Source organism: Aulonocara stuartgranti, assembly GCF_965226115.1.
Source record: "Aulonocara stuartgranti genome assembly, chromosome: 3".
NCBI classification, from domain to species: domain Eukaryota; kingdom Metazoa; phylum Chordata; class Actinopteri; order Cichliformes; family Cichlidae; genus Aulonocara; species Aulonocara stuartgranti.
The window spans coordinates 72272968-72293977 of NC_138941.1; the positions used below are offsets into that span (position 1 = coordinate 72272968).

The following is a 21010-nucleotide window of genomic DNA, read 5'->3' on the forward strand; positions in this document are numbered from 1 at the left end:
TTGAGTCAAACAATGATTTAATGATCACACACGTGGGAGATGGACACTGATGCAGACAGCCTCAAAATCTCAAAATGGTGGAGCATTGCTCAAACTTTTATAGCCTCTGGTGCCTCCACCTTATCATAAAAAGCCTAAACATTCACATGCTCTCTCTCACACAGCGCCTGAGCTACGACCTTGGCTCCCTGTTTATCTGCTCCTGCTGAAATGGGGCAGAAAACTCCAGCACACTCTGTTCTCTTCTACTCAGACAAATTAGACAATAACCTTCTGCGAACAGTATTTCTTATAACTCAGCAATATAATGCATCATAAAACAATATCATTCATTCACAACAAGTCAGCAATTTAATGTAATGCAAATCAGTTTAACTAATGCAATAGTTATCAGCTTCTTCTAATTCAGGAGAATAATGCAAACTAAAACTACATAATAATTCACAATCTTTAATTAGGGGTATAACATGGCATAAAATAATATCATAATTTTACAATTCCCCCTGATGAGGTCATTAGAATAATGACCTCACAAACACCCTGTAGCCCAGTGTGGCCGGGTTCATCTCTTCTCACTCCTGAGGTCCTTTGTCCCCCTGAGGGGCGAACCATATGTGGGATGACCTCTGTGTTTGCGCAATTCAGATGCAAGAAAAACTAGGATTCCAACAGTAGCAGGTCCAGATGACACTCTCCAGGTCTCCCACTGCTTTCAGCCTTTATTCTATTGCTGCAGCTACCAGTGTCGTCCAGTTGGGTGATCCTCTGCTCTTAATTCTTCAACCTTAGGGGTTAGACAACCCTTCAGTCGTAACACAGATCAGGGGATTATTCTGCCCCGATTTCAAACAACGATCTGTGTATTCTCCAGAAAAAGGAACAGGAAGGTGTCCCCTTTTTGCCCAAAAGCCTCTCGAACTTCGTTGGTCTGGTGTTCCCGGATTTCCGCCAACCCCTTCATGGTTATTGCTGTGTTTATGGGATCCATCCTTTTGTGGTGACTAGCTGGAGCCCAAACGCCATGACCCTTGGACCCAGTTGATGTCTTGGCAGTCACTGTGTCTGACTCTGCTACGGAGGATCCTCGCATCTCTGTGACCTCGTCTGGTGTCTGTTCCTTTCTCTGTAAGAGACAGAAAACCAAAACACCTCTCTTCCTACCCCTAATAATCTAATGTTGTTATCTACTGACCTTCTAGTGATTCAGAATTGGTCTAAACATTCAGAATGTCCCAGGGACTTATTCTAATCATATCTTATGTGTGTGTAAGCATGTTTGCATTTAGCCCTCTGCACTCAAGGCATTTCCTACACTTTATCAGTCCGGACAGTCACGCCGAACGAAGCTTCTGACCTTCAAAAGGCCGAGTGCCAACTCGTTATAAGCACATTTGCAAGGTGTGTCTGAAAATTATTGAAACCCCTCTTTTTAACAAAAGACAAAAAATTAACAAATCTTCTAAACGCTATTCAGTTCATTTCAATGAGTAATGATTAAACATGAAAGTGATAGTTTATGCTTTTTCACTGATTCTCTAAAAGGTCCGTCTTCTCGGACCGCTATTAGCTTAAGCTTTACCATTCCTAAATTATTAAAGACACAAATGAAGTTATAAAATGTTCAAATAATCCTGGTTTGATGTTAAAGCTCAACCTTCCCCCCCTTTTTTGACACATTCCAATGTGTCAAATCAACGGAGCTAGAACATTCAAAAACAAAAAAAAAAAGTTAGGCAGCTACAAAGTTTCCCAGACTCTTAAGGTGATCCGCGTGTAACGTTCTGACTCAGGTATTTAATATTTTAATAAATCTCGTTTAATTAACTGCCACTATTTAAACTAACCTTAAAGACATAATTTAAGAAAAGATCACAAAGAATAACATGATATCAGTGTTTTGTAAGCGCGTGCGGCCCTCCATGCTCGAAGCCTTTCCCCTCAATAGATCAGTCAGACATTCGCGCTGACTGTAGCTTTTAACCCTTATTAACTTGAGCACAACTCTACAATGAGCAACAAGTTGCAATATGTATAAAAATGATCATGGTTACACCTGCAATGAAAAATTATATCATTATCCTAACACCTGTAAATAGAAGATTCATCAGAGGTTATAACAATCACAGGAACACAGATGTTAGTATAAGGTCAAAAGCTTCAATAAATGATCATCGATGCAATGTTTGTTGCATGATTCTCATACAATAATAATGCTGACATTGAAAATAACAGTAAAACACCCCCTTTTGTCCCGTTTCACTTGACACCTAAACGTTTATAAATGCCTCTTTAATTCTTGATTTTATTTCCCCCTTTTCTCCCCTTACTGACCACAGCAGGGGGATCTTAGTTTTGAATCAGCCATGAATCCAGCTCACCTGATTCATCAGTGAGCTCCACCATCACTGGCGTCTGACAGGGTGGTGCTGCATACTCTTCCTTTAATGTCACTATTTTCAACCTGTTAATTAGAGTGTTTAAACCTGAAGTCGACTACGTCCACAACAAGTCAATACAGCTGTAAATGTGGCCAATTATCAATCAATTACCAATCAATAACAACAGATAACTTCTATTTTATGCATGCTTTTAATCAACCACTCACCCAGAGGATCTCCAATCCCAGCAAGTTCCTTCTCCTCCTTTAATGAGTCTGTCCTCCTTCCATGCCCTGGTAACCGGTCCATCCAGAGCCATATGATCTCAAATATACATACAACAAGCCAAACCACACCTTGGTCACACCAACCCTCCTCCTCCCCGAAGATGTCCAATGCCATCCTAGTATGGACTGTCAAAAGTGGCTTTAACGCTGACTGTCCTGACAATCCATCTCATACTTTTCCTGGTCAGATTTGCCAATCTCTGCACCAGGGTTTTAAACGTTTCGCCATTTTCATTAGGTTTTATTTTTTATTTAGTTTCGACTCCAGATTTTCAATTTTTTGCCAGTTGTAATTAGTTTTTACCAATTCTTTGCTAGTTTAGTCTAGTTTTTATTTTCTGAAAATCCTTAGTTTCAATTTAGTTTTATTTGTGTTTTGCAAAAGTTAAGTGTAACAAAATCTCAGTTCCATCATATCAGTCATGCTCTTCTGGTTATCCTTGGGTGTTGAGACTAATAACTATTAACTCTTGCCGCACCGAGTGGTCCTAATTTTGGTTAAAGTTAATTGATAACCTTTTGAAGGCGATTGTTTCACACCTTTATTTAGATGTCCCAGTCCTGTTATCTCGGGATACATCACGCTGCCTTATCTGGGGTTAGCTGTTTTCTTGGGATGCGAGTTAAGTGGGTGAGCTCTAAAAAGAGGGGGAGTGTGCTCCCCCTGATGAGGTCTTCTAGGTAAGCTAGGTTAACCTTCTTGTGTGAGCTTTTCAAGTGCACTTTTAAGGTTTGTGGGATTTTTTGTTTTATAAATGTCCCTCAAGACCCCCTGATGACCCAGTAATTCATTTTTGCGCACTGTAGTACACATTTAGTTTTTTGCTTGTAGCTCTCATACTCTACTTGCCACTCCTCTAAGTCCTGATGTTTCTTAGAGAGGACAACAGAACCTTTAAAATTATATCCCATGTGTGGGGGTGTGGCCTTGCCAATTGTTTTTCCCACCTTTTCAAAATGGCTGGCGTGCCCACAAGCACATTTTATGGAAGAAAGAAAGGTAAGCTTGATATTTACAATTAAAATGTTTTGTTAAACTCAGATTTTTATTTTATTCAAAAAATAAACATCTAGTAAATAATTTCAGGGGTCTTTAAGAATTAGGCTCATTTACTTTCACAGGGAACATGACTAATTTATTAATGTGTGCTCTACACATTGGGACTTTATATTTATATTTATTTCACTTTTTCCTAATACCCAACTTTTGACAAAGGCGGAGAGAATTCTTAACACAATTATTAAGGGAGATTCAAACATAGATTTTTCAAAATATGAGAGGGTCAGGACCCACTAAAAGCCACAGAGAAGATTATCGAGATGCAGTGGCAGATGTAATAGAGAAAGACACAGGGCCACCTGAAATCTGTCGTCCTATCTGGTGCAAAACCAACCTGTAGTAGAATCTGGAATTTTGATTTTGAGTTAAAACTAAAATATGGGTAAAATGCAGAAATCTTTTCCAGTAAAGTAAAAAATAAGAGTCGCAATTAGAGCTGGGCGATAGAACGATAACGATATGTATCGCGATATAACTTTTACTCGATAGAGAAATTAAGCTATCGCGATAGACCTCGCCGCTCTTGTCATCTTAAAAAAAAAAAAAAAAAAAAGGTCAGCCAAATTCAGTAGCGCAGAGCCGAACCAATCACAGCCGCAGCGTCACGTCGTGTGACTTGTTACGTACAGCACAAGTGCCAAGCCGCAGTGTGTTTGTTTGGGAAGCAGCCAGCGGGTAATGGAGCCAGCGCATAATGGAGGAAATGAGTGTGCCGACTAGAAAAATCAACCGAGCGTGACCGAAGAGAAAACAGATGATGGTTCCAACGCCGGAGAGATTGTCGAACGGAAGAGCCATAGAAGTTCCGTAGTGTGAAGGTATTTCGGCTATTTCAAGTCTGACAAAAAACAGAGTAGCGTGCACTGTAAATTGTGCCGAAAACAAGTCTGGAAATACAATAAACTGGTGCATGCGTCACACTGTGCGCCACGTTATTGTTTCGGTGAAATGAATTTCTACAATACTGTTACTGTTAATTCTACTCTCTGCAGTGTTTAAATGCTTACATATACACACAGTTACTGTCCGTCCACACATACGACTCGGTTCTGCTTCTATGCCCCAGCTTTGTTTACTTTTTCCCACCGAGGCTTCTAGACTTCTGATTGGCCAACATTTCTGCACGGTTAGGAATCTAGCGCCACCTGCTGCTTTGGCATGTTCATAGCAGCGTTTTCCTTCATTTCTGCCTTTATGTGTGGACGGGATTATTTTTTAAAACGAAAACGGAAAATCTCCGTTTTCAAAAATACCCGTGTACGTGTGGACGTAGCCTCAGTCTCTGACTGGAAGCGCTAATTCGTCATTCGGCTTTTGTCAGACTAAAGTAACTGTTAAAACTGTTTGAAAAGCTCAGCTATACAACAAGGAGAGATTGAGAATTTCCTTTTAGTTCTCAGTTTATTTGATATTGACAAAAGTTAGTCAGTTTTGTCTGTTCTTCTGTAAAACAAACTAAGATTTATTTTTAGAATTAATATTTTGTTTCTAAGTGGAATTGACAATTTAGTCTGTTTCGTTTGTTCTATTTTGAAACTTAAACGCTTTAGCGGCTGCCTTTTGTGTATTTTGCAATATTTGCCTTTATTTATCTGAAAAAGTCTCATGTTCCTTAAGTACATCTACCCTGTTGAACTTATTATGAGAAATAAATATTTAAATCAAAACAAGCTGCTGATTATTTCACATTTTACTTGTGAGCAACGGCACATTTAAATCTTACAAATATAGTTATTTGGCTTATATCGTGATAGATATCGTTATCGCCTGAAATGAAAAAAACATATCGTGATATGAAAAAATCTCATATCGCCCAGCTCTAGTCGCAATTATAGTTGAATCCATAACACCTAATTGTTTCTACGAGATCACGTCGTTGCTGAGAGTTATCAGTGATCTCAATGTGTGAAAGGAACTCACAGTATCTGGAGTTTAAGCTCCTCTTGGCTGAGAAACCTGGGACAAACATGTGAACAAGACCTGAATAATACCAGTAATGAAGACTTCTCTCCAAAGATCAATAAAAGGAAGCCCCAATCTGATGAGAGTCTAGCAAAATATGGTTCACTCCACTTGCCTGAAATGGTTAGCAGTCCAAGGCATTTCAGTTGTAGAATGATTGGGTACAACAATGAAACAGATGTGAGATGAGGGAAGTGCCAAATGTTCCTTTGTGTCTCCAAATAAAATCAGTACTTCCTCAGATATCCTAAATAAATTGACTTTTGTGAAATAGAAAGTTCAGTGCCATCACTTATTCCTAAACCAATAGTTTACAGCTAGTGAAGTGTCAGTGACTTCTGGGTTGGTCCCTGATCTTCATCTTATGAGATTGTTATTTTAATAACACTTGATTCATTTAAAAGAAAAAAGAAAAAAAGAAAAAAGAAAAAACGAAAATATTTTCTCCCTGTTTTTTCTTATTCTCTGGGTCTCAGGAGGACATTACGTCCCTCTCCACTACAAGACTCTTGTTATGTCTACAAAACAGTCATATTAAAATCATCCTCAATTCTATTCTGGCGCTGTCTCCCGACTTTGCCTGACCTGATTCTGCGCGTGAACGGAGCAGCAACACAGACGACTCGACTAACGTACTACCTTAATTTCACTATAGCAGGGCACGCACACATCAATGCAACCAAACACATTCTGCTATAAATCTAGTCAATTTTAGTTAGTTTTGTGAACATTCAGTACAGTTTTAGTTAGTATTTCTTTTTTTGATTTTATTACCGTTAACGCAAATTTTTCCACTTCTACTTTTCGTTATTTCATTTGTTGTCTTTAATAATAATAATCTCCTCTGCACCCTTGAATAAACACCATTAACATGATCAACCTTTTGCTGCTTGTTATTTCACCATCTTATTGAATCAAATACTTCATGCTTATGTGGTTTACGACATTATATTTATCTAAATCTCCACTTTGTGTCTAAATGTTTGAAGAATTTTTGAGGGTCAAATTTTGAGAATTTGACCATAGTGAAAGTTATGGCGTTATCACCCCCTTTGGGGATTACCTTTTTCCAGTTTTGATGATATTCCTCCCCGTTCTTTATTTTTTTCAAGTACCCCTCTTCGGTGGCGAGAAACTGTTGGTGTGATCAAGCGGGTGCTGTAAAAACAAAAGCTCAGGACAGAACAGTCACCAGTCATGTACTTCATTCAAAATTAACAAATATCAAGCTTCATATTGATCCTCTGAGTGTAATGGTACATTTTAATTTGCACTTCTAAAAACAATATTTTCTTTATTTTACTCTTGTTCTTGTGCAGCACCACCCCTCAGCACATGCCCCTGTTATTTTATCTTACTTTTAAATTGTTAACTACTTCAAGAGAGCGCCCAAAAGACGGGGACCAGTGTTTATCATTACATATCTCCATTTTGAGTGTGGCTGTCTATCATTCCCCTCTTATTCATAGACCTCGGTGGAGGGTTTTTTGTTTGTTTGTTTTTTTTCTAAAATTAATTGACTCTCTATAGTGACCCACTATGGTTAATAATAACATGCTCAGTCATGAGTGGGATCAAACCTTTTCTTCACTTTAGCATTTAATATTCCCAACAATATAATGTAATACCTTAATTAAAACACAGCTACTAAAACACAATTTCCTTAATGCAAACATCAGTAGCTCAAAATTAGCAACCAAAGGGTTCAGTCTGCAGTTCACACTGCTGTGAAGCTACAGCTCTTTAGTCTCTGTCATTCTTCTGTTCTTGCAGACAAAACAAAGCAAAACAAAACATCCACCCTTCTTTTACAGGCTGGGTGAATTGTCTGTGGACATTCAATAATCCTAAAGTCAGCACCGTTTTTGTCTCAGTATCAAGTCAGTTAAACTTTTAGTCGTCAGTCCATGACTTTTAGTCGTCAGTCATATGCATACATCCACACACATTCATACCAAAAGTTGCTGATAATGGAGTCTCACGCGCAGCCTATTCGAGGCTCCATCACCAGCAAGATGACGTCATCATTTTAAAGGAAACAGCTCCTTGTTTGTTTTTCCTTCTTTGGACTGGATTGACTCGGTGCAATCCTTTTAGGCTTCAGGATCAATGTCCCATATAAGTGAATTTTCTCCCAAGCTCATTATAATCATGGAGAAAAAATACTTTGCGACTGTTTTCAATAAGAATATTTTATAGCGCTTTAAAGTTCAATCTCTCAGGCCTGGATTAAAGAGCTGATTTGTTAAATCAGGAACTCACAAAATACCAAAATATCACCACCGGTGGATCACACCTCTCAGATGTTCTTATCTCAGTGCACTGTAACAAAAGCAAAAACAAACATCTCCGAGGATCTCACCTGGACGACCAACTGCTCCAAGCTGGTCAAGAAGGCTCACCAGCGCCTCTTCTTCTTGAGGACTCTGAGGAAGAACCACCTGTCCTCAGACATCCTGGTGAACTTCTATCGCTGCACCATCGAGAGCATCCTGACCAACTGTATAACAGTCTGGTACGGGAACTGCTCTGCCTCGGACCGGAAGGCGTTGCAGAGGGTCGTGAAAACTGCCCAGCGCATTGCCGGAGCACCACTTCCTGCCATAAAAGACATCTACAGGAAGCGGTGTCTGAAAAGGGCTGGGAAAATCATCAAAGACCCCAGTCACCCATCACATGGACTCTTCACCCTCCTGCCCTCTGGGAGGTGCTACAGGAGCCTCCGGACTAAGACCACCAGGTACCGGAACAGCTTCTTCCCCACAGCTGTCAGACTCCTGAACTCTGCCTCCTGACATCTGACCCACGTTAAACTCATGGACTGAACATACACACACCCACAATGGACAACTGTACCCTCAAACACGCAATAATAACATGGACTGAACCACCACTCACAACCACTAGCACTTTATATAGCCTCTGTAGGAATTATCCACACCCCCACTTATCTTAACTGCACTACTGTATAGCTCTGTGTAAATAATCATTCTGTACATTCAATAATCTTTAATCCTACAACTGTTTACAACTTGCATAGTTCACATTTCTGTATAGCTGTATATCTCAGATTCTGTAAAGTTATTTATTTCATATTCTGTATAGTTTTTCATATTTATATCCTGTTCATAGCTTGTACTCACTACAGTCTGTACATACTTATAGTTATAGAATATTCACAACATACTTCATACCGTCTACATTATAACATAATAGACCCATTTCTGTAATATACTTACATATCTATATTATTGCTAATATATATTGTAATATATCTATATCACTAAAGCACTTCTGGATGGATGCAAACTGCATTTCGTTGCCCTGTACCTGTGCATGTGCAATGACAATAAAGTTGAATTCTATTCTATACTGCAGTACCAGTGGATCAACGCAAAGTGAACCCGGACAAAACTATTACCATCATCTTGCTTTACATTCCCACTGTGTATAGCCATGAGACCAGTTTTCCTACGCTTCAATCAATTCAATCTTCATGCGAAGAGGGGGAAAAAAAAAACTTCCACAGGACTCTGATGTGAAAAGATATAAACAAAAATTTATTCCACAGCTTGTAAATCTTCTTATAGGAATAATCAGGACTAAGTTATCCTCAAGAACAACAACAACAACAACAAAAAAAACTATGGTAGGAGAACTGTGGCTCTGTCCTCCTCTCTTGCAGCATCTTGCCTCTGCTATACTTTTTTCTCTCCCACTCCCCCCTTTAGCAACGCATGTTATCATTTGCATAAATCCACAATGCTGGGTTTTTAACTATAAACCAAGCCTTTAAGGCACACGTATTCATGGTTTTACTTAACCAATCCAACAATAATAGAGTAAAAATAAATTTAGTTCAATCATATCCATGAATTTACTTATTAAATTACTAAATACACACAATAAGTTTAACAAAAAAATATAAATACTAAAATATATTAACTATATTAACTTTGCTCATAAAAACGGCATATTCCATACAGCAACACATTCAAAACAACAATGAAGACATGTCATGAAATACAAAGAATAGTTGTGTATGAACTGTTTCAAACTTTGTGTCATGGAAAAAGAAATCCAGCTCACATTCGAGCAAGTTGGCTATTAGCTTGTTCCTAACAAGAACAAAGCTGACATTAAAATTCATAAGTCTAACTTTCCTTTAAGCTGTAGCAACCCTGGTTTTATCCTCGAACACAAAGTCTTAAAAACTAGAAAACAAGAATCTAGGCAAAACAGGGAAAAGGCAATGATCAGTTGAAGTCTGTATTCAATGAGGAGATTATTTACATAACATGACCTATAGCGAGTACTGGCTTGAATAAAGTGAATGAAAGCCAAATATGGATTGTGGTTTCAACAATATGTTTAAGGAGGACAGCTGCAGTTTAACAGCTTCAATTCACTGACAGGAAACAACATTAGAAACATCATCATCCTCAACTCATCTGCTGCACTGACACTGACACCTTCAACGGACACACCTTCACTTCATCAGCCCAAATGTATGGAAACATCCTGTGAGTGAAAGTGTGTGTGAAGGTGTGTATGTGTGTGTTAGTATCAGGATCAGAGAACGACAGCTTTCCTCTGTTCCAGTCCAGATTCACTCTGATCCTCTGGAGCTTCTTCGCAATTGGGAGAGCAGTGGATCCAGTTGATGGTGAACATGATGAGTATGTACCTTTATATAACAATATAGTCCATAATTCAGACTGTATGATTCCCTTCCTCTGCACAGACTCTGCCAACACACCCAGTCTCCACCATTTACTGTCTCCAACATCGACATCCCAGCTGTGAGTCCCTGAGTTAAAGCCCTCAGAGCCCAGGACAGAGTAGTAAAAATCAATCCTCTCTGGATTATCAGGAAGCTGCTGTTCATCTCCTTCTACCACACTGGTCAGATCTTCAGACAGGATGAGGCTTGGATGAGCAGTGTTTGGGTCCAGAATGAGAGGAGTGTAGGAGACCATGTCCTTCATGTTGTTCCAGATGTTGAAGGTCAGGTTGCCCAGGTGTTTGGCCTGGTCTATCAGAGCTCCTGAGGGCAGCTGTGGATCATCCAGCAGGGGGCAGCGCTGGACTCTTTCCACTGCAGCCTTGTAGTTGTGCAGGAATGAGACGTCTTCAGCTCTCAGCTCCTCCTCTGTGGCTCTGACTGTGTCTGAAAGAGCTGCTATCTCTCTGCTCAGAGCCTCCATCTTCTCCTCCATCATCCCACTCTTCTGCTCCTCTTCCTCCCTCAGTACAGCCAGCCTGGCCTCCTCTTCCTCTGCTAGAAACTGGTGAAGCTTCTTAAACTGCTCCTTAATCTGCCTCTCTGTGTGTCGGGCCTGGACCTTAATGTGTTCTGCTGTTTGATCAAACTTCACTTGAACTCGTTTGCAAACCTTTAACTTCTTCTTTAAGGGCTCCAGAGTTTCCTGAAGTTCCTTCTTGTGTTGTTGTGCAGCTTCATCAATGGGTCTGAATCTGTGATTGGTGTGATTTTCTGAGTCTCTGCAGACGACACACACTGGCTGCTGATGGTCCAGACAGAAGAGTTTGAGTTTCTCAGAGTGCAGACTGCAGAGAGCCTCTGAAGCTCTCTGATCTCTCTCCTGTAAGAACGACTCACACAGGTTCTTTAAAGCTCGGTTTAAAGGTGGATCATCCTTTGAAGATATGTTCTTACAAACTGGACACTCACGTATCTGTTTTTTGATCCACCATCTATTCAGACAGTCTTTACAGAAGCTGTGGCTACATGACAGAATAACAGGATCTCTGAAGACCTCCTGACAGACCGGACAGCAGAGATCCTCCTCTGATCTGGAAGCCATTGAGTCTGTGAGTGAAGCTGAAAACAGCAGACAGGAAGTACAGTCAGTCCTGGCTCCCCTCCCTCCTCTACCACCTTCACTGAAACTTCTTTTGAGTCGTGTTTTTGCTCAAACTCACATTCAGTGTGTGGAGCGTCAGCAGCTTGAAGCAGCAGTGTTGGAGTTTTCCACGTTTCTCTCCTGTAGCTGGACTCACTCAGAGGAAGCTGCTAGTTTGGTCTGAGCTCAGTCTGATCGTCTGTGCGTCTCTCTGCACTGAAAAACGAAAAATAATCTGTTTCCTTGTTTGTCGCTTGTGAATGACGTTAGGGGCGGAGCTTCATTCAACTTCCCAAACCCCGTCGGCGCAGCGGGGGAAGGGGGCGGGCGTATTGGTCTTAAGTCCGGGTCATTTTTTCAGAAGCCCGGGGTCTTTTGGAGTGTAATTTGTTTCACAGTTAGATGCCTGACTCACAAGTGTATAAAACAAAAACTACTCACAGTAGTTGAAGCACATTGCGCACAGTCGTAAATTCCCCCTAATTTTGGTACGATCCGAGCTCAGGCACGACTGAGCACAGCACTTACGTGAGCGAGGGGGGAGAAGCTGCTGCGAGTTTGCTGTAGTGCAGCCGGGCAGACGGAGGAGAGTTTAAGTTTGACCAGGTACCAAAGAAAATCATTCGTACTGTACAAATAATGTAAATATGACGGTGTATCACAAAAGACTGATGTCAAACTGATCACTTGACCCATATTACGTTACTTGCTCTTCGAGTGAACCAACAAATGGCGAAATGAAAAGCTGAACAACAACAATGCTGTTTCTTTAGAGTCTTAGCTTACATGTGTGTTTCTTATTTTCAGTTGTTACCCTCCACGGCTAAATAACTCAGTTGAAACCAGATATTTTCATACACTTTAGGGAAAAACAAGAGCATTTTTTTACTGTTAAACATCAGTTTAGAGTAAACATTTTTTGTTTTAGATAAATAAATATTGAAATATCTTTTGAATTAGTTAAATGTTGGAATAAAGAGAGAGAGAGCTGTCTATTTTAATCACTTTCATATAATTTAGGAGTACATATACACTAAGTTTATTGTTAATTAATAAGAAAACTGCAGACGATTCCATTCTGAGCTGAAGAAGCTTCTGATAGGTTAGTAGAGTCCATGTGAGTAAGTTGGTGGCACAGCTGTGGATGCATATAAGGCAAAACACAGAGCCTGTTTCTTTGAAATGGGAAAATCAAGAGATGTCAACCAAAACACCTGGAAAAGAATTGTGGAGCTCCATAAGTGTGGCTCAATTTTGAATACAATTTGGTGTCATTTGCAATTAAGAAATACAGATAGTTTCTCTCTTTACTCTTAAAGTTAACAAATATGTTTTGACAACTGCAACCACCTTCTCAGTTATGCCCCATTCTTCTGTGATTTGCTTAAGTGCTGAGCTGATATTATCTGCTGTATGCTGCCCATGGAAAGAGTGTGTTTCCAGGACAAATTCTCTCATTTGCCAGTTTTCAATGAGATGGCATGTTACAGTCAAATATGCCACTGGAAGCATTTTGCAAAGATGGTCTTACTTTGCCTTTACATTCATCAAACAAATTTACAAGATGAGTCTCAGTCAGTGATTTTCTTCCTGGGAGTTGATATTTTGAGTCAAGAGCTCTCACAAATCCCTGGAAACCCTGGTCCTCCACTATGGACAGAGGCTGGAGGTCCTTCACAATCATCTCTACAAGGCATCTTGTGGCATCTCTGTTGCTTGTGGGGCTCGCACACAAGAATTTCACTCGCATGTGCTGTGCCAGTGTGCCTGCACATGTGATGTGACAATAAAAAGTGATTTGATTTGATTTGAGTGTTGCTGCTCTTGGGGAATCATCTACAAAGAAAATAAAATACAAAGGGCAAAACAAAAGATGGGGTATACTGCACTGAATGTTTAATATTTTTAGAGTCATGTATGCAGTCTGTTAAAATAGCCTAACAGGGAAAGGAATTGATAGTTTACATATACTTGCTGTTTTACATAGAATGCTGTGTGAATGAAATTGTCAGTATAATACATAATTAAAGGAATAAATAAGTTTGTCAATACCTGCATTTTAAAATATTCAAATAACTCAGTCAAAAAAATTAAACTGAGTGAAAATAATAATAAAGCTAATAGATAATAATAGTATCTATAAAATGTTTCTCTTATCTATGAAATAATCTTCAACTGAATTTTTATGTTTTAAAGACTACAATGCCTGTTTTACTGCAAGTACTCTGTATATTTTAATGCGACCTAGCCTATGTACCCAGCATTTTCCTCCTCTGTACCTGCATAGTGCCTGCCTGCAGCACTAAATGACTCCGTGAGAGACGCCTGTCTCGCCCTAGCAGCACCTGTCCCTGTCCTCTCCTCCTCTTCGGTTCGCCTCGACATGACCTCATCATATTCTGTGTTATGATTAATTCTGAGGTGTTTTACGAGGTTAGTGGTGTTGCCACAACACCTCACTGTCTTGCCACATACATCACAAACCGCGTCTTGGCTGTTTGTGGAGGTAAAATGTGTCCACACGTGACTTCGCTTGCGTTCGGCCATTGTTTTGAGTGCGCACGCCAAGGGGCTGCGAGACATTTATACAGCCGTATTTCGCACATGACTATGAAAGGCGGAAGAGGAAGTAGTTCCTTCAAATGTAGATAATCCGAATGTTATAGTTTCTTTCCACTGTGTTCCTGTTGATGATAAACTAGAAATTTACCCTAAATGACTAAAATATCGATATTTTAATGTGAGAATCGATTCTAGAACATAAATGACGGGTATCGGAGGAATCGATATTTCAGGATCGATCTGCACATCACTAGCCTTTATGGAAGAGTTGCAAGAAGAAAGCCATTGTTAACAGCAAACCATAAGAAGTCCTGTTTGCAGTTTGCCACAAGCCATGTGGGGGACACAGCAAACATGTAGAAGAAGGTGCTCTGGTCAGATGAGACCAAACTTTTTGGTCAAAATGCAAAACGCTATGTGTGGCGGAAAACTAACACTGCACATCACTCTGAACACACCACCCCCACTGTCAAATATGGGAAATGCGTTCCTGCGTGCATCATCGACTGTGGAAACCTTGCAAGTGGATCGTGAAGGTTGGGACAGAGTCTTTCATGTATAAATTTGCAGTTAATAATTATATAATTCTAGGAATCATCTAGTTTGCTTACACTTATTATGTAGGCACTTTGTTACAACAACGGTCATACCCCCGAGGTATCTAAACTTTAGTAAGGAATGTGTGCACTTTTGACACCTCTGGTTAGCATTTAGTGGTCAGTTTCAAACGTATTTGAGTTTTGCTTGTTATTGAACTACTTTTCACTATCTGTAACACCAATGCACATTGTTCCATTTACTGCATATTGCACTTTATTCATGTCATTCCACCTGCAAAAACACTGTAAAGTTCATCACAAAGACGTTTATATATTTATAAATACTATTATTGTCTATTACATTCTGTTCTGCTTTTTATTGCCCAGATTTTAGTTAGCCTTAAATTGTCTGTTATGTCAATAGATAAGTATGTCACAAATAAGTGTCTTGTAAATTATGTTTGTGTAAAGAATTTTCTCCCAAATCTCTTACATAACTAACATATTATTTCTGCTAAAACCTGAACTTAAAAGTATTTATGGTGTTTATCTGTTTTTCTCTCTGTTTTAGATGCAAATATCAATTTGGAGTTGTGCCTCCAAGTCAGAATTGCAGGAATGCACCACGTGTTGGCTGTTTCACTGCCCTCTGTGCCCCACTCTCAGCCCTACTGTCAGGGCAAAGATTGAGGAGCATATAAATGGACACATTAAAAATGCTTTGCCTTTCAAAGGTATGTTGGTATTAAATATACCTCACAGTTTAAGTTGTAAATATGCACTTCTTTTTAGCTTCTTTCTCTTTGTTGACTTAAAAGTTGCTTTTCACATTGTACTGTTCAGTTCAGTTCATTCATCAGCGAGAGAAAAAAGTGTTTTCATTAAAAAAATCTTTCCTGTTCACCACATTTCTTGACAGCTCTTGTGATCCACACTATTTTGCTTTCATTATTGAGCATGGCTTGGATATTTTTGTTAATATGTACAATCTGATTGTTAGATAAACTCACTGCATCCTATAAAACTGCATTTAAATTACATGTTGTTGTTTTTTCTATTTTTTTTTCTCTCTTACAGACAAAATGATATGCCGGTGTACTTTCACTGCCCTGTCTGTAACATGACAGTCATACAGCGTGGGGATATGGCAAGGCAATTATTGTCATGTCAGCATTCAGGACTGCTCCCCACTGAACTCTCCGTGGAGCCCCATCCAGTGTTGCCAACTTAGCGACTTTGTCACTATATTTAGCGAGTTTTCAGACCCCTTAGCGACTTCTTCTCTAAAAAAAGTCGCTAAAAAGACATGAAAGCGCGTATCGCTTTTACACTCAACAAGCAGCGGGTGCTGTAACGCAGTCAGTTCTTGTTTTACTCTCTTACTCTTATGCTGTTTTGTGGATCACAAGGTTTAAAAGTAGGGGTGGGTTTTTATAATCGATTCATCGATTAAAATCGATTCTGGCTTGGATAACGTAAAATCGATTCATTAAAATCCTGAATCGATTTTTTTAATATAAATTTATTTTGCCCGAAATGCCAGAATCTCTGGTGAAAGATCACAAAATTTCAACAACCACCAAACAGTTAAGACAGTAAATGAGAGCAGGTACAGGGATTCTACACAAAGACTTAGACACACAACGCAACCGGCGGATCAGAATCAGTTAGATGTCGCCTTTCTCACGGTCCGGGCTGAAAGCCGACAGCTCGCTGATTCTGATCTGTGGGCGGGTCCGCGCTTTGTGTTCACGCCCTTTATGCGCCGATTCTAAAGCTGTTAGTTTGATGTCTCTCCAAACAATATTGACCGAACCAGCAGCAAAAGAAGATCCAAACGCTTCACATAAACATCGTCATGAATTCACTCTGACTTTTACTGTTTTGCTTCCACCACGTTGCGCAGCTCTCTCTCTCTCTCTCTCTCTCTCTCTCTCTCTCTCTCTCTCTCTCTCTGTACTTCAAGAACAGTTTCCCGTCTAAAAATCTGTTTTCTTCATTATTCGCTTGCTTATTACGCACAAGTCTACCACAGCGCTGTCGGCCGACGTTTTTTTTTTTCCGTTTTATATACTTCTGAAAAGAAAACCTAATTTCTGCCGTTCAATAGGCTTCTGAACAAATTTAAACTTTTTAAAATTATGCAAAATGCAAAACGGTTAGCCGTGTCTCTAATAAAACCGCTGTAACTTCAGAGGTAATGTTCATATGTTGATTAACGGTTTTCTTCCGTGTTTGATGTACTGCAGAATATTTTTATAAAATCCCAGGCCAGGAAAATCACCTTCATGTTTTTCTGTTTTATCCTCAGCTACTTTGACACAAAGGCATCTGCTGTGATGCTTACACCTTTGATAAAGTCTTGCGTGTGTCAGCTTCCTTTTTATAGATACAAAAATATGTAAATGTACTGATCTGAATTATAATATTTCTGACTGTCAAAATTTCCCAGATTCAAATCGAATCGAATTAAATCGAATCGTGGATCGAATCGATTCGGGACCTTTTGAATCGGAATTGAATCGATTCTAGAAATCAGTGACGATACCCAGCCCTATTTAAAAGTACTTATGAACACACACATACAAAGTAACTCAACCAGAGTGCCTATTTCGGGTCACTTTTGCCGGTCCAAGCCCGGGTAAAGGAGCAGGGTTGGAATTGTGACATTAAAAAAAACAATAATTGCTAAAAGAAATTTAATTTGTAGTTCTAAATAAACTCTAAATGCATTTAGGACGTTTTTTACTCACTTTATGTCTCTTCCACGATGTTATTTCTCTCTCCAACAACATAGTTTACAGTTACATTAGCATGACCAATTATGCAAATTAGGCGATGACGTCATTTAGCGACTTTTAGGACAACCAATAGCGATTTTCCTTACTGAGGAGTTGGCAACACTGGCCCCATCTCCCTCTCGATGTCTTGTCTCCAGCATCTAAACAATTTTCTGAATCTTGGGTAGAACATTCATGTGCTCTACCCTCTGTGCTAAATGAAACTGTGGCTTGTGGAAAGTCCATGAAAATTAAACGCCCTCACTGTGGTCTTAGTCTTTTTACAAAAAAACTTCAAGGCTCACATGATGAGGAGGCATTCAAACAGGTCAATAGATGTTTGCCTGGCCTGTCATCTGCAGTGTTTTTTGTGTAGAGGGACTTCTTCCTCTGTGTTTTTCAGTTTGTTTTTCACTTTTACTCTTATTTCATAACAAGACACCATAGCCAAAATATTAACGCTCAAAAAAAAATTCAAAGCTGCAGCACACACAGGAACAAACACTGTTAGTAAATGTGTCCTGGAGTTTCTGCAGGTGCAAAAAGTGCTGCTGCTGTAAGTAAGCCTAACAGCTTCCAGATCACTTATATTTCTGGAAAGATGGCAAGAAGGGAATTACTGCTCATCTCTACAATCTCCCAGATCTTGGAATACAAGCCCCTGTCCCATGAAAACCACTTCACAATAGTAGGAGTCCACTAAAACCTACAAATGAAGAGTGATCCTGGAAGAAATAGGGCGCACACTAGTGACCTCAACAATTGCAAGACAGCCTTGTCCCTGATGCTTATATGAAAAAAACTATGAAGATTTATGAAACCATTAGGACTTGATTACTGTTTTATCTGAAAAGCTACTGGTAATATATAACCTTACTGGGATTTAAAGTGTAAAAAACAGAATGTAGATAAAATTTTGTTTTTTATGAAAAGGACTGGTGCTAATTTAAAGTGTCGGTTTAAAGTCTGTAAAAGTAGATAAATGTTTTAATAAATATACATTTTAGAATAGAGAATAGAATAGAATAGAATAATCCTTTAATTGTCCCACAAGGGGAAATTTGGTTGTAACAGCAGCCAAAAAGACAAATATACAAACAAACAGTACACTGGACAGGGAACAGAAACATACACTTTACAGCATTTTGTGAACATAACATTTTTTTGCTTTCCTTGAACAAAAATAATAGTGCACAATAATCAATGTTGATGTTAATCAATTAGATGACTCTACTGATAATAGAAAAAGTGGTCCCTCGTTTATCGCTGGTGTTACGTTCTCAAAATAACCCACGGTAGGTGAAATCTGCGAAGTAGTGAACTTTATTTTTTACAATTATTGTAGCTGTTTTAAAATTGTAAAACCCCCACTACATGCTTTATACACTTTCCTCAGACAGGCACGAACATTTTCACACTTTTTTTCTTTTGTTTAAACACTCTTAAAGTTCAAACCTTCGTAGAAACATAAGTCCATTATAAAATGAAACCGTGCAAAATGTTTCATCGGCATTGTTGTGTTTGTTGGGGAGAAAACGCACAAACATACAGTACTTCAGGGTTACACTGCTAGCAATCGAAGATTTATATAAATTTGACAAACTAAACTCATTATGTACTGTACAGCAGCGGTCTCCAACCTTTTTTGCACCACGGACCAGTTTAATGTCAGAAAATATTTTCACGGACTGACCTTGAAGGTGTTGCGGATAAATACAACAAAATAAAATGACAAAGACAAAACGGTGGTATTTTGTAAATATAATAATAAACGTGAATTCACTGTGTGATTGTGTAACTTTATGAGCAGCGTCCTCCTGAAATGCACCAACAACATTGAGAGTAACATCCTCCTCTCTGCTTCTTGATACTCTCTGGTCGCTATGGTAACGTGTAAATAGTTCTTTCAAAATAAGACACACGACTACAACGTGGGAAAAGACCCAGGAAAACAGAATTAACGATTAAAAACCCTGAAAATCATACACTTCACACCCGAGCCTCAACTTTCATGGCCCGGTACCAAACGGGCCCGGGTGTTGGGGACCGCTGCCGTGCAGAAGACACGGCACTAGATTGATTGACAATAGTCTACAGCAATCAGAACACACAAAACAATTTGCTATTAAAAAATAAATAAATCAGTGAAACAGCGAGTCTGCGAAAGGTGAACCGCGTTATAGCGAGGGACCTCTGTACAAAAATTTCCAGTAGCAGTGCTGATATATGAAATGGTGAGTTTTGAGGTTGTCTTCAAACAAGTGCATTGTACTAGAAAAGGGTGTTTGAAGGATTAAAAATGTAAAAAGTAATGACTATTTTATATTTCTGAAAAAACTTTATGCAGAAAAAGTAGCAAAGAAACACAAACATAACACATGGACACTTTTGGCAACGAACAAGCTGAAGGGATGGTGATTTTTTTAATAAACCTAGATTGCTAAGAAAACACTTAGAATCAAATTTATTTATCAGCAGCATCAATAGTAACAAAAATACAATTTAGTTTTCGCTGTCAAAGTGGATTTAACTGAAGTCACGTGTTTCCGATTACTGTGGAGGTCACGTGTTCCCAGTTAGTGTGGAGGTCGTAATATGGCGCTCCCCAGTGGCTGTAGCCAGATGCTCTTGCTTTTTGCAGCGATCTTGTATACAAAACTACTTCTATATATCACTATTATGTTTTCTTTTTGTCTGTTAATAACCATGTGGAACTGCACATGATTATGTACAGCGAGCAGATTATTCATGCTATACATCAAGTCTAAAAACAGCATGGTAATAAGTGGAGATAATATGAGCAAACAGTTAAATTAACTGGGAATGGCAGCAAAAACTCGGGAGCTGTGATGTAGTCACGCGTTGCGCTCTTGGGAAGTCTGGACCCCTGTGTGAACTAGTGAGAACGCGGGTACAGACTCGCATACTTAAGTATTTAATTTGCTCATTATACAGGATGACTCAGATAAAACAGGACAGTTGCCAACCCTACATAGAAGTAACAGCAGATCAGAGTGGACTGAGACAACCCTTAAATGTTATACACACGGAGTCTTATTTTACTGTGATGGTATTTTTGTCTTTCCGCTCATGTAATAACAATATTTTCCTCAGAGGATCCACCTGTGCTTCCTCTCCTCTCTCCTCCACCTGTTACAGTGAGGGAACGTCCTCCATGATGGAGGAGCTGCTGGAAAGTGCTGAGAGTTTCCTCCAGAGTGAGACCTCTGTCACAGTTCAGAGGATCTACGGCAGCAGAGACCTTCATGGACACTAAAAGTCTCAAACACACAACAACAACATCACACTGACTCCACTCTGACATCACTGATCAATAATCAAAGAACACACAGATCAAACTGATTGATCAGCCATCAGAGGAGTCGGATCAATGGAGCTGCTTCTGTTCCTGATGTCCCCTGTTTGATGCTGGACCTGAACTCTCCCTGCAGAGGAGACACAAGACAGTCAGACACACACACACACACACACACACACACACACACACACACACACACACAAACCTTTGACTCTGAGCAGCACTCTTTTGTATCTCTTGATCTCCCCGTAGACTC

General features: G+C 39.4%; 1 protein-coding gene and 2 long non-coding RNA genes across 3 annotated transcripts; 1 reads left to right on the forward strand and 2 right to left on the reverse strand.

Annotated features, from left to right (window-relative positions):
• Positions 1-4069, reverse strand: LOC309703753. Its single transcript, XR_014276018.1, has 2 exons — positions 2606-4069; positions 1-2461 (listed from the first exon to the last, which is right to left on the reverse strand). It is a non-coding gene; the product is annotated as an uncharacterized lncRNA (long non-coding RNA).
• A 5155-nt stretch (positions 4070-9224) lies between these two features.
• LOC309703305 (zinc-binding protein A33-like) lies at positions 9225-11825 on the reverse strand. Its single transcript, XM_082528089.1, has 2 exons — positions 11634-11825; positions 9225-11532 (listed from the first exon to the last, which is right to left on the reverse strand). Exon 2 carries the CDS (start codon positions 11513-11515, stop codon positions 10130-10132), a length of 1386 nt encoding a protein of 461 aa, XP_082384215.1. The 5' UTR covers positions 11516-11532; positions 11634-11825; the 3' UTR covers positions 9225-10129.
• Positions 11826-12104: 279 nt separating this feature from the next.
• LOC309703752 lies at positions 12105-15780 on the forward strand. Its single transcript, XR_014276017.1, has 3 exons — positions 12105-12160; positions 15227-15389; positions 15733-15780. It is a non-coding gene; the product is annotated as an uncharacterized lncRNA (long non-coding RNA).
• The last annotated feature ends 5230 nt before the right edge of the window (positions 15781-21010 follow it).